The 16,303-nt window shown below is 43.1% G+C and overlaps 4 protein-coding genes across 4 annotated transcripts; 2 read left to right on the top strand and 2 right to left on the bottom strand.

The window, feature by feature from the left end:
* Nucleotides 1–2,872: 2,872 nt before the first annotated feature.
* Nucleotides 2,873–3,985, top strand: LOC125769119 (histone H1-like). The gene has a single exon (XM_049437593.1). The coding sequence runs from the start codon at nt 3,161–3,163 to the stop codon at nt 3,902–3,904; it is 744 nt and encodes a 247-aa protein (XP_049293550.1). The 5' UTR covers nt 2,873–3,160; the 3' UTR covers nt 3,905–3,985.
* Nucleotides 3,986–6,930: 2,945 nt separating this feature from the next.
* Nucleotides 6,931–8,067, bottom strand: LOC125769118 (histone H1-like). Its single transcript, XM_049437592.1, has one exon. It carries the CDS (start codon nt 7,784–7,786, stop codon nt 7,043–7,045), a length of 744 nt encoding a protein of 247 aa, XP_049293549.1. The 5' UTR covers nt 7,787–8,067; the 3' UTR covers nt 6,931–7,042.
* Nucleotides 8,068–10,725: 2,658 nt separating this feature from the next.
* Nucleotides 10,726–12,167, top strand: LOC125769124 (histone H1-like). The gene has a single exon (XM_049437597.1). It carries the CDS (start codon nt 10,987–10,989, stop codon nt 11,728–11,730), a length of 744 nt encoding a protein of 247 aa, XP_049293554.1. The 5' UTR covers nt 10,726–10,986; the 3' UTR covers nt 11,731–12,167.
* A 2,149-nt stretch (nt 12,168–14,316) lies between these two features.
* LOC125769120 (histone H1-like) lies at nt 14,317–15,500 on the bottom strand. Its single transcript, XM_049437594.1, has one exon. It carries the CDS (start codon nt 15,252–15,254, stop codon nt 14,511–14,513), a length of 744 nt encoding a protein of 247 aa, XP_049293551.1. The 5' UTR covers nt 15,255–15,500; the 3' UTR covers nt 14,317–14,510.
* Between the last annotated feature and the right edge of the window lie 803 nt (nt 15,501–16,303).

The following is a 16,303-nucleotide window of genomic DNA, read 5'->3' on the forward strand; positions in this document are numbered from 1 at the left end:
GCCAGAACATGTATTTCGTTTCCTGTCAAGTATTTCATTTGCCTCAACATGAAAATCCTGTTGCCCAATATGATTTTAGAGATTATTGCTTTAGCTTTTTCACCGGGATTGTTGCCTGCTCCTGCTCGTTATTTGTACCATATTTTCTAATTTATTTTTTATGCTTTTTAATAGCTTTTTTTAATCAAATCATATCATTTAATAAAGGTTGAGGACACAGCTTTACGCTGTTGTGCCATTTGAAGCAGAATTTGTTAGATTCATTAAATTATGAGAAGTTTTATTCACGAACATTTCGAAAACATGCATGTGTATGTGTAGCATGTGTCAAACCGAATCCGAGCAAAATGTAAACAAACAAAAATTTAGCATGGCTTTTTTTATTCCAGCAATTATATATTTCGAATAGATGAACGGAGGAAGTATAATTGCATTGCAAAAAATTGTTTATTAGTTCTTTTACACTCCGTACACAATATCAAACCGTTTTATTGCATTCTACGCTATTACGGGATTGTTAAACCTGGCACTTACATATGTTTTCGAAATATTCGTGATAAAACTTCTCATAATTTAATGAATCTAACAAATTCTGCTTCAAATGGCACAACAGCGTAAAGCTGTGTCCTCACCCTTTATTAAATGATATGATTTGATTAAAAAAAGCTATTAAAAAGCATAAAAAATAAATTAGAAAATATGGTACAAATAACGAGCAGGAGCAGGCAACAATCCCGGTGAAAAAGCTAAAGCAATAATCTCTAAAATCATATTGGGCAACAGGATTTTCATGTTGAGGCAAATGAAATACTTGACAGGAAACGAAATACATGTTCTGGCCGGCGAACTATGCCTTTCAGATGCCATATTGACCTGATAAACCCTGTAACACGACCGTGCGTTGAACTCTTTCGCTGTAACTTATTGCCCTAACGCGAAGCTTCGAAATCATGAATGGTCTATGGTCATGGATGGCTTCCAAAGACAAGTGTAGTTGAGAGGAACGATGTGTGCCTTAAAAATAAATTTGTGTAGTAAAGTACTTTGTAAAGTTAAATTCAAAATCATATTCCTTTTCTGGTAAGCTCTTTGCTGAGCGAATCCTGATAGCATGTCCTTTGTTGGAGCTAGTCACTACCAATCGAATGATATGAATCTAAACTAGAACCGAAAATATAACTAATTTCCAATAAATATGCAATGATGAATAGCGAAATAGTATGTGAATGTCTAATTAATTCATATTAAACACTACACGAGCATTACAAACGATGTGGATTACATGATCCTTGGGTAAAGCACAGATATTGCACCGGTGCGTTTGAAAAAAAGCACGAGTAGTTTCCAAATAATCCAACAGAGCGCGCTGCGTGAATGTCGTACAGCGACTTTCCCAAAAACATCGAAATTTTCATACATTCAAATCGAACACAATATTTTGAAGTTTAATTGTTAAATGCAGTTAAAATATTAAAATGATTCAGCTGATTGGATAAGGGCTTCGAGCCCTAATCAGCAAGCGGCCAGATACGGTATGAAGCTGAGGAGTTTTATTTAACCTGAAGTCATTTACTCCTGTTAGGAAACGGAATCGTTCTTTCACGTTTGTTCATATTTCCTCATCACTACTAATCGGGTAAAATCGTTATCAGCTAAACCCATTAAGGCTTTAATCTGTAAACATTCTGTTCGAATCGGAAATATGAAAATTTCGATGTTTTTGTGAAAGTCGCTGTACGACATTGACGCAGCGCGCTCTGTTGGATTATTTGGAAACTACGCCTGCTTTTTTCAAACGCACCGGTGCACTATCTGTGCTTTACCCAAGGATCAAGTAATCCACATCATTTGTAATGCTCGTGTAGTGTTTAATATGAATAAATTAGACATTCACATACTATTTCGCTATTCATCATTGCTTATTTATTGGAAATTAATTAAATTTACGGTTCTAGTTTAGATTCATATCATTCGATAGCTAATGACCCGCTCCAGCAAAGGACATGCTATCAGGATTCGCTCAGCAAAACTACTTATGAGAAAGGGAATATGATTTTGAATTTAACTTTACAAAGTACTTTACTACACAAAATTATGTTTTAAGGCACACATCGTTCCTCTCAACTACATTTGTCTTTGGAAGCCATCCATGACCATAGACCATTCATGATTTCGAAGCTTCGCGTTAGGGCAATAAGTTACAGCGAAAGAGTTCAACGCACAGTCGTGCGAACATTAATCGTACAATATCGACTGTAATTTCAATATTCCTTTAATTTTTTAAATAAATGATTCCTATACAAACTGCTACTTCATATAACTTTGTCATCTAAATGAAAATCTTATTACCAAACATTAGATCCATCTCGTCTTCCACAAGCCTCCCGTAGACTGTACCGTTTACCCACAGCTGTCAATCGCCTTGTAGAACAATCTTTCACTGGCCTTTATGGTGTATTATATGTTAATATATGTAATTGCACTATTGAAAACCACGTCAAATACATATTCAGAACCATGTTTCGAGCATGTCCTATACAGAAATGCATAAAATCATCCAAATTTATCATTACTTTTTCCTACAAGACCAAACCCAAACAACCAAATGTCATTCCGTTTCGGGTCGATTTGCCGCTGGAGAGTTGTCTTTTGTTTTACGATTTTAAGGTGTCTAATTATTATTCCATATCGTTCATACACTTTCATAAGCTAGAAAACATGTTAAACTAACGATTTAACATCAGAGACACTTCTTTACGTGCGTTTCTTATTAATTATACAGCATTTTGTGCCATCGAAAATGTTCAGCATCGTGTATGCTCGCACTTCAATCGCAATATTCTTGTGCCTCAGAAATATTTAACCCACAAAGTGTACATTTTTCGATAGCCTAACATGTTTACTACATCTTACAATCATTATCAACATAGTGTACAGAACTAATTTAGAGAGAATTTCAGCAAAATTAGAACAGTATTTTTGCAACTCTCTTTGACATCAGCCTCAAAATTTGACGTAAGCTTCTGCGGAATTTTTGTGCCGGGATCTAGAAATCGAGGGACCACAAGCCATGAACGAACAACAGCATAAGCATAAACATAAACACAGTTGTGTCAGTGTGTGAGTGAAAGCATAGCAAAACAAGCGCGAAAGTAATACGATGGCCGATAACACAGCGACCGAAGTATCGACGGCAGCAGCTGCCGCTCCAGCAACCGTGGCCAAGTCCCCGAAGAAGCCCAAGGCCGCTGCAGGCCCCAAGAAGCCGAAGCAACCGGCAGCGCATCCTCCAGTGAACGAGATGGTGCTGGCCGCTGTGAAGGCACTGAACGAACGCAACGGTTCGTCGCTGCAGGCGATCAAGAAGTACGTGGCGGCCAACTACAAGGCTGACGTGACCAAGCTGGCCACGTTCTTCAAGAAGGCGCTCAAGAGTGCCGTCGCCAGCGGCAAGCTGGTCCAGACCAAGGGAACCGGAGCGTCGGGTTCGTTCAAGCTGTCGGCCGCAGCCAAGAAGCCGGCGGTAGAGAAGAAGAAGGCAGCAGCCCCGAAGAAGTCCGCATCTGCCGCGGACAAGAAGAAGAAGGTCGCCGCCAAGAAGCCGGCCGGAGAGAAGAAGGCCACCGCCAAGAAGTCCACCAAGAAGGCCGAGGGTGGCGCAGCCAAGAAACCGAAGGCAGCCGCCGCCAAGAAAACCAAGGCCGCCGACGGTGCGAAGAAGGCCGCCAAGAAGCCAGCAGCACCCAAGCAGAAGCCCACGAAGCCATCCAAGGCCGCGGCCGCCAAGCCAAAGGCACCGAAGCCAAAGAAGGCCGCAGCTCCCGCCAAAAAAGCGGCAACACCGAAGAAAGCAGCCGCACCCAAGAAGGCCGCCGCTCCAAAGAAAGCTGCAGCCAAGAAGTAAAGGACTACTTCACGGCGTTGTGCAGCCGCAATTCGGCCTTGCAGTCACATCCTTCAAACAACAGTCCTTCTCAGGACTACAATTTGATTCGAAAAAGAAATTCGTTTTAACACCTCAACACCTCATCACGAGACAATCCCGTCTCGATCAAACAAGTCTCTTATTCTCATTTTAGGTTATGGAGTTCAACTCAGGCTGGAATTAACGCCATTCCCTAAGACAGGCATGAACTAGCAGGGGCCCCATTCTTGGTTGAAAGATCGAAGCGTGCGGACGTGTGTCTCTCGAGCTCGTCATTACTTTTACCAAAGGATTGGTTAAACAGAACAATAAGGAAAAAGTTCTCAGGACAGTGCTTTGTGTGGCAACACACCATCCTTCAACGAGCTAAACTTTTTCACCGATTTTTCGAGGCTGCTTACGTGCGACATTTAGCCTGTGTGAAAACGTGCCTGTGCTTGTTTGTCATTAGCCCGGGAGAGCTACGGTTGTTTTTCATTCATATTATTATTACTACTTTCGTTTTTTACCTGATTGTGTGTGATTTTTGCTGCACTGTGCGAGTGTGTGGTGCGGTCCACCGTCTGTTCGGAGGAGTAACGGTTTTTGGCGCATATTCCTCTTCATACGGCGTTGGGTTGTTTCTAAAAATAGCAACCAATCGCTGACAGCCGAGTCGACTTTGGTGCGCGTTTGGTGTCGTCTAGACGTTTCGTCGAGGAACTCCGGCGAAATACAATAGCAAAAATGGAATTCAGCAAAAGGATACAAACGACGGATCCGTCCATAGTGTCTCTCTCGGAAAGCTTGTCCCTCACACCTAGCAACGTTTTTAGTAGTAACACAGTCGAACTAAATGTAGAAGTGGTATTACAAGCCCTAACAAAACTCAAATTTTCTTTTGCACCAGGTCCAGATGGAATACCATCCTGTGTCCTAAAGAAATGTAGTGCCTTTTTTGCCCCAATTTTGCTTCGACTGTTTTCAAGATCGTTTCGTGATGGTAGTTTTCCATCTATTTGGAAAACTTCCTGGATTTAAAAAAAGGGAGGGGGATCTTTAAAGGGGATCTCCCTTTAAAAAGGGAGATCGTTCAGTCGCGTCCAATTTTCGTGGTGTCGCAATCCTTTGTGCTATGTCTAAACTCTGTGAATCCATCGTCCAATCGTATATCCTTCCTATAGTGACTAAGTACATTTCTCCCCACCAGCATGGCTTTATGCCTAAACGTTCTACTTCGACAAATCTTATGTGTTTTGTGTCTTTTGTGATGTCCAACATCGTCCGTAAAAGTCAAGTAGACGTAATTTATACCGACTTTAAAGCAGCCTTCGATAGTTTGCCCCATGTTTTACTCTTAGCAAAACTCGCGAAACTTGGATTTGGTAGTCCAATTCTACTTGGTTGGGATCCTTTCTCTCGAATAGATCCTATACAGTTAGATTGGATAACTCCTTTTCTTCGTCATTTGTGGGCTTGTTTGGTGTCCCTCAGGGAAGTGCACTTAGTCCTATCCTTTTCTCCCTTTTTATCAATGACTGCATCAATGCTCTCCCAATTGATGGACATCTCCTTTATGCTGACGATATAAAAATCTTTCTTCCCGTGTCCTCGTCCTCCGATTGTCGATCTCTCCAGAGTTTTGTAAACAATTTCTCTCTGTGGTGTTTGTATAATGGGCTGGTGCTCTGTCCATCTAAATGTTGCGTCATCTCTTTCGGGACACCTGCTGCTGCCCGGCTGTCTTGGGACTATTACCTATGTGGTACCCAAATAAGCAGGGAATCCACTGTGAAAGATCTTGGGGTCTGGTTGGATGAGGGTCTCTCGTTCGCTACTCACACCAACCATGTGATCAATAAAGCGAACAGAGCATTAGGCTTTATTATGCGCATGTCTTCGGAAATTCGCGATCCTCTTGGTTTTAAGGCACTGTACTGTTGCTGGGTTCGCTCCGTCCTTGATTATGCCAGCGTCGTGTGGACTCCAGCTGGAGGTACTGCTATGCAGAGGCTAGAGAGAGTTCAGAGGAAATTTACGCGCTTCGCAGTACGTAGATTTCTTCACGGTTACTCCGTTCCTGTACCCTCTTATTCTCTCCGCTGCCGTTTGCTGGGTTTAATAGAAATTGAAACCCTCCATTGGCAAGCGCAGTCCTACTTCATTGCCTGCATCCTTTCCGGTGATGTCGATGTTCCTTCCCTTTTATCTTCCCTACCACTGTATGTTCCCTCTCGCAGACTTCGCGACAGGCCTCCCATCTATATTCCAACCCGCCGTTCGGTTTTTGGCCAGAATGATCCCTGGTTAAGAGCATGCCCTGTTACGAGTTATTCACGTTATTCCAGTTACGAGTTACATCACGAAAATACGGTGGAAATGGCAGTTTTGCAGGTAGCTAAAGGTCAAGAGAAAACACAACAGCTTCAACAGCTATTTTTCGTAATAAAGGGTGAAAGCTTCCATCTTTTCGATTTGTTACGATTGAGGAGGAAGGAGTCCACAGTGCACATTTTTGGCTCCAGGTAATAGTTGAATAATCCCTTAAATTGCTCCAGTCCATGATTATGATAAACAACTACTAATGCGTGAGGGTACATTGAACTGATTTGCCTGGCAATGTATACCCCTTACGCGGGTCTAACTATGCAGCTGACTTCCTGAATAAAACCAGGAATAGCCAGAATAGACAGACCAGGACGACCTTGTGGAGTCTATGTTTGACATTGGCCAGTAAAAAAAAGTGATTTGTCTAAAAGGGAACTGGCTATACTTTCAGAGCTTTGCCTTGATCTTCTACAGATGGTAGAAGATACAAAAGGTACCTCTGTACAGAAGGTACAGATGGTACTCGAGACTCATATAGCTTTATCTCCCAGTCAACTAGGTACCAGATTGCTGCTCTCGTTCGACATGTGGCTTAGAGAATTGCACTAATTCCAGCCTGAGTTGAACTTCATAACCTAAAATGAGAATAATAGACCTGTTTGATCGAGACGGGATTGTCCCGTGATGAGGTGTTGAGGTGTTAAAACGAATTTCTTTTCCGAATCAAATTGTAGTCCTGAGAAGGACTGTTGTTTGAAGGATGTGACTGCAAGGCCGAATTGCGGCTGCACAACGCCGTGAAGTAGTTCTTTACTTCTTGGCTGCAGCTTTCTTTGGAGCGGCGGCCTTCTTTGGTGCGGCTGCTTTCTTCGGTGTTGCCGCTTTTTTGGCGGGAGCTGCGGCCTTCTTTGGCTTCGGTGCCTTTGGCTTGGCGGCCGCGGCCTTGGATGGCTTCGTGGGCTTCTGCTTGGGTGCTGCTGGCTTCTTGGCGGCCTTCTTCGCACCGTCGGCGGCCTTGGTTTTCTTGGCGGCGGCTGCCTTCGGTTTCTTGGCTGCGCCACCCTCGGCTTTCTTGGTGGACTTCTTGGCGGCGGCCTTCTTCTCTCCGGCCGGCTTCTTGGCGGCGACCTTCTTCTTCTTGTCCGCGGCAGATGCGGACTTCTTCGGGGCTGCTGCCTTCTTCTTCTCTACCGCCGGCTTCTTGGCTGCGGCCGACAGCTTGAACGAACCCGACGCTCCGGTTCCCTTGGTCTGGACCAGCTTGCCGCTGGCGACGGCACTCTTGAGCGCCTTCTTGAAGAACGTGGCCAGCTTGGTCACGTCAGCCTTGTAGTTGGCCGCCACGTACTTCTTGATCGCCTGCAGCGACGAACCGTTGCGTTCGTTCAGTGCCTTCACAGCGGCCAGCACCATCTCGTTCACTGGAGGATGCGCTGCCGGTTGCTTCGGCTTCTTGGGGCCTGCAGCGGCCTTGGGCTTCTTCGGGGACTTGGCCACGGTTGCTGGAGCGGCAGCTGCTGCCGTCGATACTTCGGTCGCTGTGTTATCGGCCATCGTATTACTTTCGCGCTTGTTTTGCTATGCTTTCACTCACACACTGACACAACTGTGTTTATGTTTATGCTTATGCTGTTGTTCGTTCATGGCTTGTGGTCCCTCGATTTCTAGATCCCGGCACAAAAATTCCGCAGAAGCTTACGTCAAATTTTGAGGCTGATGTCAAAGAGAGTTGCAAAAATACTGTTCTAATTTTGCTGAAATTCTCTCTAAATTAGTTCTGTACACTATGTTGATAATGATTGTAAGATGTAGTAAACATGTTAGGCTATCGAAAAATGTACACTTTGTGGGTTAAATATTTCTGAGGCACAAGAATATTGCGATTGAAGTGCGAGCATACACGATGCTGAACATTTTCGATGGCACAAAATGCTGTATAATTAATAAGAAACGCACGTAAAGAAGTGTCTCTGATGTTAAATCGTTAGTTTAACATGTTTTCTAGCTTATGAAAGTGTATGAACGATATGGAATAATAATTAGACACCTTAAAATCGTAAAACAAAAGACAACTCTCCAGCGGCAAATCGACCCGAAACGGAATGACATTTGGTTGTTTGGGTTTGGTCTTGTAGGAAAAAGTAATGATAAATTTGGATGATTTTATGCATTTCTGTATAGGACATGCTCGAAACATGGTTCTGAATATGTATTTGACGTGGTTTTCAATAGTGCAATTACATATATTAACATATAATACACCATAAAGGCCAGTGAAAGATTGTTCTACAAGGCGATTGACAGCTGTGGGTAAACGGTACAGTCTACGGTAGGCTTGTGGAAGACGAGATGGATCTAATGTTTGGTAATAATATTTTCATTTAGACGACAAAGTTATGTGAAGTAGCAGTTTGTATAGGAATGTATTTGTTTAAAAAATTAAAGCAATATTGAAATTACAGTCGATATTGTACGATTAATGTTCACACGACCGTGAATTAAATTCTTTCGCTGTAACTTATTGGCCAAACGTGAAGCTTCGAAATCATGAATGGTCTATGGTCATGGCTTCCAAAGACAAGTGTAGATGAGAGGAACAATGTGTGCCTTAAAAATAAATTTGTGTAGTAAAGTACTTTGTAAAGTTAAATTCAAAATCATATTCCCTTTCTCATAAGTAGTTTTGCTGAGCGAATCCTGATAGCATGTCCTTTGTTGAAGCTAGTCACTACCAATCGAATGATATGAATCTGAACTAGAACCGTAAATATAATTAATTTCCAATAAATAAGCAATGATGAATAACGAAATAGTATGTGAATGTCTAATTAATTCATATTAAACACTACACGAGCATTACAAAGGATGTGGATTACATGATCCTTGGGTAAAGCACAGATATTGCACCGGTGCGTTTGAAAAAAGCACGAGTAGTTTCCAAATAATTCAACAGAGCGCGCTGCGTCAATGTCGTACAGCGACTTTCACAAAAACATCGAAATTTTCATATTTCCGATTCGAACAGAATGTTTACAGATTAAAGCCTTAATGGGTTTAGCTGATAACGATTTTACCCGATTAGTAGTGATGAGGAAATATGAACAAACGTGAAAGAACGATTCCGTTTCCTAACAGGAGTAAATGACTTCAGGTTAAATAAAACTCCTCAGCTTCATACCGTATCTGGCCGCTTGCTGATTAGGGCTCGAAGCCCTTATCCAATCAGCTGAATCATTTTAATATTTTAACTGCATTTAACAATTAAACTTCAAAATATTGTGTTCGATTTGAATGTATGAAAATTTCGATGTTTTTGGGAAAGTCGCTGTACGACATTCACGCAGCGCGCTCTGTTGGATTATTTGGAAACTACTCGTGCTTTTTTTCAAACGCACCGGTGCAATATCTGTGCTTTACCCAAGGATCATGTAATCCACATCGTTTGTAATGCTCGTGTAGTGTTTAATATGAATTAATTAGACATTCACATACTATTTCATTATTCATCATTGCTTATTTATTGGAAATTAATTAAATTTACGGTTCTAGTTCAGATTCATATCATTCGATTGGTAGTGACCCGCTCCAACAAAGGACATGCTATCAGGATTCGCTCAGCAAAGAGCTTACCAGAAAAGGAATATGATTTTGAATTTAACTTTACAAAGTACTTTACTACACAAATTTATGTTTTAAGGCACACATCGTTCCTCTCAACTACACTTGTCTTTGGAAGCCATCCATGACCATAGACCATTCATGATTTCGAAGCTTCGCGTTAGGGCAATAAGTTACAGCGAAAGAGTTCAATGCACGGTCGTGCGAACATTAATCGTTCAACATCGACTGTAATTTCAATATTGCTTTAATTTTTTAAACAAATACATTCCTATACAAACTGCTACTTCACATAACTTTGTCGTCTAAATGAAAATATTATTACCAAACATTAGATCCATCTCGTCTTCCACAAGCCTACCGTAGACTGTACCGTTTACCCACAGCTGTCAATCGCCTTGTAGAACAATCTTTCACTGGCCTTTATGGTGTATTATATGTTAATATATGTTATTGCACTATTGAAAACCACGTCAAATACATATTCAGAACCATGTTTCGAGCATGTCCTATACAGAAATGCATAAAATCATCCAAATTTATCATTACTTTTTCCTACAAGACCAAACCCAAACAACCAAATGTCATTTCGTTTCGGGTCGATTTGCCGCTGGAGAGTTGTCTTTTGTTTTACGATTTTAAGGTGTCTAATTATTATTCCACGTCGTTCATACACTTTCATAAGCTAGAAAACATGTTAAACTAACGATTTAACATCAGACACACTTATTTACGTGCGTTTCTTATTAATTATACAGCATTTTGTGCCATTGAAAATGTTCAGCATCGTGTATGCTCGCACTTCAATCGTAATATTCTTGTGCCTCAGAAATATTTAACCCACAAAGTGTACATTTTTCGATAGCTTAACATGTTTACTACATCTTACAATCATTATCAACATAGTGTACAGAACTAATTTAGAGAGAATTTCAGCAAAATTATAACAGTATTCTTGCAACTCTCTTTGACATCAGCCTCAAAATTTGACGTAAGCTTCTGCGGAATTTTTGTGCCGGGATCTAGAAATCGAGGGACCACAAGCCATGAACGAACAACAGCATAAGCATAAACATAAACACAGTTGTGTCAGTGTGTGAGTGAAAGCATAGCAAAACAAGCGCGAAAGTAATACGATGGCCGATAACACAGCGACCGAAGTATCGACGGCAGCAGCTGCCGCTCCAGCAACCGTGGCCAAGTCCCCGAAGAAGCCCAAGGCCGCTGCAGGCCCCAAGAAGCCGAAGCAACCGGCAGCGCATCCTCCAGTGAACGAGATGGTGCTGGCCGCTGTGAAGGCACTGAACGAACGCAACGGTTCGTCGCTGCAGGCGATCAAGAAGTACGTGGCGGCCAACTACAAGGCTGACGTGACCAAGCTGGCCACGTTCTTCAAGAAGGCGCTCAAGAGTGCCGTCGCCAGCGGCAAGCTGGTCCAGACCAAGGGAACCGGAGCGTCGGGTTCGTTCAAGCTGTCGGCCGCAGCCAAGAAGCCGGCGGTAGAGAAGAAGAAGGCAGCAGCCCCGAAGAAGTCCGCATCTGCCGCGGACAAGAAGAAGAAGGTCGCCGCCAAGAAGCCGGCCGGAGAGAAGAAGGCCGCCGCCAAGAAGTCCACCAAGAAAGCCGAGGGTGGCGCAGCCAAGAAACCGAAGGCAGCCGCCGCCAAGAAAACCAAGGCCGCCGACGGTGCGAAGAAGGCCGCCAAGAAGCCAGCAGCACCTAAGCAGAAGCCCACGAAGCCATCCAAGGCCGCGGCCGCCAAGCCAAAGGCACCGAAGCCAAAGAAGGCTGCAGCTCCCGCCAAAAAAGCGGCAACACCGAAGAAAGCCGCCGCACCAAAGAAGGCCGCCGCTCCAAAGAAAGCTGCAGCCAAGAAGTAAAGAACTACTTCACGGCGTTGTGCAGCCGCAATTCGGCCTTGCAGTCACATCCTTCAAACAACAGTCCTTCTCAGGACTACAATTTGATTCGGAAAAGAAATTCGTTTTAACACCTCAACACCTCATCACGGGACAATCCCGTCTCGATAAAACAAGTCTCTTATTCTCATTTTAGGTTATGGAGTTCAACTCAGGCCGGAATTAGTGCAATTCTCTAAGCCACATGTCGAACGAGAGCAGCAATCCAGTACCTGGTTGACTGGGAGATAAAGCTATATGAGTCTCGGGTACCACGTGTACCTGGTTGGGTAGAAGATCTAGGTTAACACGGCAAAGACCTGAAAGCTAGTACCCTGTTAGACAAATCACGTATTTTTACTGGTCAACGTCAAACATAGATTCCACAAGGTCGTCCTGGTCTGTCTATTCTGGCTATTCCTGGTTTTATGTAGGAAGTCAGCTGCATAGTTAGACCCGCGTACGGGGTATACATTGCCAGGCAAATCAGTTCAAAGTACCCTCACGCATTAGTAGTTGTTTATCATAATCATGGACTGGAGCAACTTAAGGGATTATTCAACTATTACCTGGAGCCAAAAATGTGCACTGTGGACTCCTTCCTCCTCAATCGTAACAAATCGAAAAGATGGAAGCTTTCACCCTTTATTACGAAAAATAGCTGTTGAAGCTGTTGTGTTTTCTCTTGACCTTTAGCTACCTGCAAAACTGCCATTTCCACCGTATTTTCGTGATGTAACTCGTAACTGGAATGGGAATCTACACCTATGCTATCCTAGTCCTGATATTTTTATATTTCTTTAAAAAGTCCAGATGGTCGTATGAAAAGTAAAATTTTCTTTTGGTTTGCTGGGTCTGGTGATAAGATGATGTCGATATTGCTGTCTTGATTGCATTGTTTATGGTGAGATGAGTACCCGTAACAATTGATGAGAAGGTGGGTTACTGTAATTGTGACTCCACAGAAGCTGCAGAGTGGTGGCGAGTTTATGTTGAAGATATTATTGTGTGTAAGACTTGTGTGACCAATCCGGAGTCTTGTAAGTATTCTTTGATCTCTATTGTTATCGGTGTCCTTCCAGGGATGTGTTAAGTTTTTTATTTTCCTGAGGAAGTTGTCTACCAGGTTGCTCTAATCATTTTCCCATGATTGTCTGATTGCATATTGTAATAGTTTATTTATAAGTAGAGAGGTCACTGAGATGCCATTGATGGGTTTTAGGCGTACTGTGCTGACAGCACCAGTCGCTAGTATGTCAGCAATTTCGTTTCTTGTGATTCCTGAGTGTCCTGGTATCCAGCATAGGGTGATGTATGTGATGATCAATTTGTATTCGGCTATTGTACTGCTTATATCTTGAATGAACGGATCTCGACAGGCTCCTTTATCTATAGCTGATAGTATGCTTGCGCTGTCAGTGCAAATAATGTTGGATTGGTGAGTTTTTATGTATTTTTCGAGAGCTGTTTGGATGGCTATTGCTTCTGCTGTGAAGATCGAAGTATGGTCCGGTAGTTTGATAGCAATTCTATCTGTTGGTGTTTTGTGTCCGCATCCAGCTGTCATATTATGGACTGTTCCGTCGGTGTATATGTGGTTGTAATATTGATATGTGGTTTGTATCCTTTTGGTGAATTCCATTTTTGCTATTGTATTATTGCATCCTGCTTTATGCTTGTGTTTGAAGTGCCAGTCTATGTTGAGAGGTTGTTGGTACCATGGACGATCGTTGAGATGTTTTAGCTTAGCTACTTTTGGTATGGATAGTCCTGCGAGTGTTCGTATTCCATTGTTTGCATGTTCTATGAATGCTGTGGTGGGAGAGCCTAAAAAGAAAAGTACATCTAATAACTACAAGCCTTCTTCTTCTTCTTGGCTTAACGACCTTACACAGGTCACCCCATTCTAGTAAGCCATTTCTGGCTTACTAGACTTATTTTACCACGTAGCTACCACGTAACGTTTACCACGTAACTACAAGCCTAAAAACCTTAAATTCCCTAAAAAAATATAAAAATAATATAAAAGGTACTCGCCTGAGTTCCCAGACAAAACGTCTAGACGACACCAAACGCGCACCAAAGTCGACTCAACTGTCAGCGATTGGTTGCTATTTTTAGAAACAACCCAACGCCGTATGAAGAGGAATATGCGCCAAAAACCGTTACTCCTCCGAACAGACGGTGGACCGCACCACACACTCGCACAGTGCAGCAAAAATCACACACAATCAGGTAAAAAACGAAAGTAGTAATAATAATATGAATGAAAAACAACCGTAGCTCTCCCGGGCTAATGACAAACAAGCACAGGCACGTTTTCACACAGGCTAAATGTCGCACGTAAGCAGCCTCGAAAAATCGGTGAAAAAGTTTAGCTCGTTGAAGGATGGTGTGTTGCCACACAAAGCACTGTCCTGAGAACTTTTTCCTTATTGTTCTGTTTAACCAATCCTTTGGTAAATGTAATGACCAGCTCTAGAGACACACGTCCGCACGCTTCGATCTTTCAACCAAGAATGGGGCCACTGGTAGTTCATGCCGGTCTTAGGGAATGGCATTAATTCCAGCCTGAGTTGAACTCCATAACCTAAAATGAGAATAAGAGACTTGTTTGATCGAAACGGGATTGTCCCGTGATAGTAGAAGATGTTAAAACGAATTTCTTTTTCGAATCAAATTGTAGTCCTGAGAAGGACTGTTGTTTGAAGGATGTGACTGCAAGGCCGAATTGCGGCTGCACAACGCCGTGAAGTAGTCCTTTACTTCTTGGCTGCAGCTTTCTTTGGAGCGGCGGCCTTCTTGGGTGCGGCTGCTTTCTTCGGTGTTGCCGCTTTTTTGGCGGGAGCTGCGGCCTTCTTTGGCTTCGGTGCCTTTGGCTTGGCGGCCGCGGCCTTGGATGGCTTCGTGGGCTTCTGCTTGGGTGCTGCTGGCTTCTTGGCGGCCTTCTTCGCACCGTCGGCGGCCTTGGTTTTCTTGGCGGCGGCTGCCTTCGGTTTCTTGGCTGCGCCACCCTCGGCCTTCTTGGTGGACTTCTTGGCGGCGGCCTTCTTCTCTCCGGCCGGCTTCTTGGCGGCGACCTTCTTCTTCTTGTCCGCGGCAGATGCGGACTTCTTCGGGGCTGCTGCCTTCTTCTTCTCTACCGCCGGCTTCTTGGCTGCGGCCGACAGCTTGAACGAACCCGACGCTCCGGTTCCCTTGGTCTGGACCAGCTTGCCGCTGGCGACGGCACTCTTGAGCGCCTTCTTGAAGAACGTGGCCAGCTTGGTCACGTCAGCCTTGTAGTTGGCCGCCACGTACTTCTTGATCGCCTGCAGCGACGAACCGTTGCGTTCGTTTAGTGCCTTCACAGCGGCCAGCACCATCTCGTTCACTGGAGGATGCGCTGCCGGTTGCTTCGGCTTCTTGGGGCCTGCAGCGGCCTTGGGCTTCTTCGGGGACTTGGCCACGGTTGCTGGAGCGGCAGCTGCTGCCGTCGATACTTCGGTCGCTGTGTTATCGGCCATCGTATTACTTTCGCGCTTGTTTTGCTATGCTTTCACTCACACACTGACACAACTGTGTTTATGTTTATGCTTATGCTGTTGTTCGTTCATGGCTTGTGGTCCCTCGATTTCTAGATCCCGGCACAAAAATTCCGCAGAAGCTTACGTCAAATTTTGAGGCTGATGTCAAAGAGAGTTGCAAGAATACTGTTATAATTTTGCTGAAATTCTCTCTAAATTAGTTCTGTACACTATGTTGATAATGATTGTAAGATGTAGTAAACATGTTAAGCTATCGAAAAATGTACACTTTGTGGGTTAAATATTTCTGAGGCACAAGAATATTACGATTGAAGTGCGAGCATACACGATGCTGAACATTTTCGATGGCACAAAATGCTGTATAATTAATAAGAAACGCACGTAAAGAAGTGTGTCTGATGTTAAATCGTTAGTTTAACATGTTTTCTAGCCTATGAAAGCATATGAACGATATGGAATAATAATTAGACACCTTAAAATCGTAAAACAAAAGACAACTCTCCAGCGGCAAATCGACCCGAAACGGAATGACATTTGGTTATTTGGGTTTGGTCTTGTAGGAAAAAGTAATGATAAATTTGGATGATTTTATGCATTTCTGTATAGGACATGCTCGAAACATGGTTCTGAATATGTATTTGACGTGGTTTTCAATAGTGCAATTACATATATTAACATATAATACACCATAATGGCCAGTGAAAGATTGTTCTACAAGGCGATTGACAGCTATGGGTAAACGGTACAGTCTACGGTAGGCTTGTGGAAGACGAGATGGATCTAATGTTTGGTAATAAGATTTTCATTTAGATGACAAAGTTATATGAAGTAGCAGTTTGTGTAGGAATCATTTGTAAAAAAATTAAAGCAATATTGAAATTACAGTTGATATTGTACGATTAATGTTCGCACGACGGTGAATTGAACTCTTTCGCTGTAACTTATTGGCCCTACGTGAAGCTTCAAAATCATGAATCGTCCATCTTCACTACTTCCAAGGGCTGGAAAATTTTCAGAAAAATATTAAA

Source organism: Anopheles funestus, chromosome 3RL, assembly GCF_943734845.2.
Source record: "Anopheles funestus chromosome 3RL, idAnoFuneDA-416_04, whole genome shotgun sequence".
Lineage (NCBI taxonomy): Eukaryota > Metazoa > Arthropoda > Insecta > Diptera > Culicidae > Anopheles > Anopheles funestus.

What these genes read in the sequence shown, in the direction of transcription:
- LOC125769119 (XM_049437593.1), top strand. Translation starts at nt 3,161, where the DNA reads ATGGCCGATAACACAGCGACCGAAGTATCGACGGCAGCAGCTGCCGCT.
- LOC125769118 (XM_049437592.1), bottom strand. Translation starts at nt 7,786, where the DNA reads ATGGCCGATAACACAGCGACCGAAGTATCGACGGCAGCAGCTGCCGCT.
- LOC125769124 (XM_049437597.1), top strand. Translation starts at nt 10,987, where the DNA reads ATGGCCGATAACACAGCGACCGAAGTATCGACGGCAGCAGCTGCCGCT.
- LOC125769120 (XM_049437594.1), bottom strand. Translation starts at nt 15,254, where the DNA reads ATGGCCGATAACACAGCGACCGAAGTATCGACGGCAGCAGCTGCCGCT.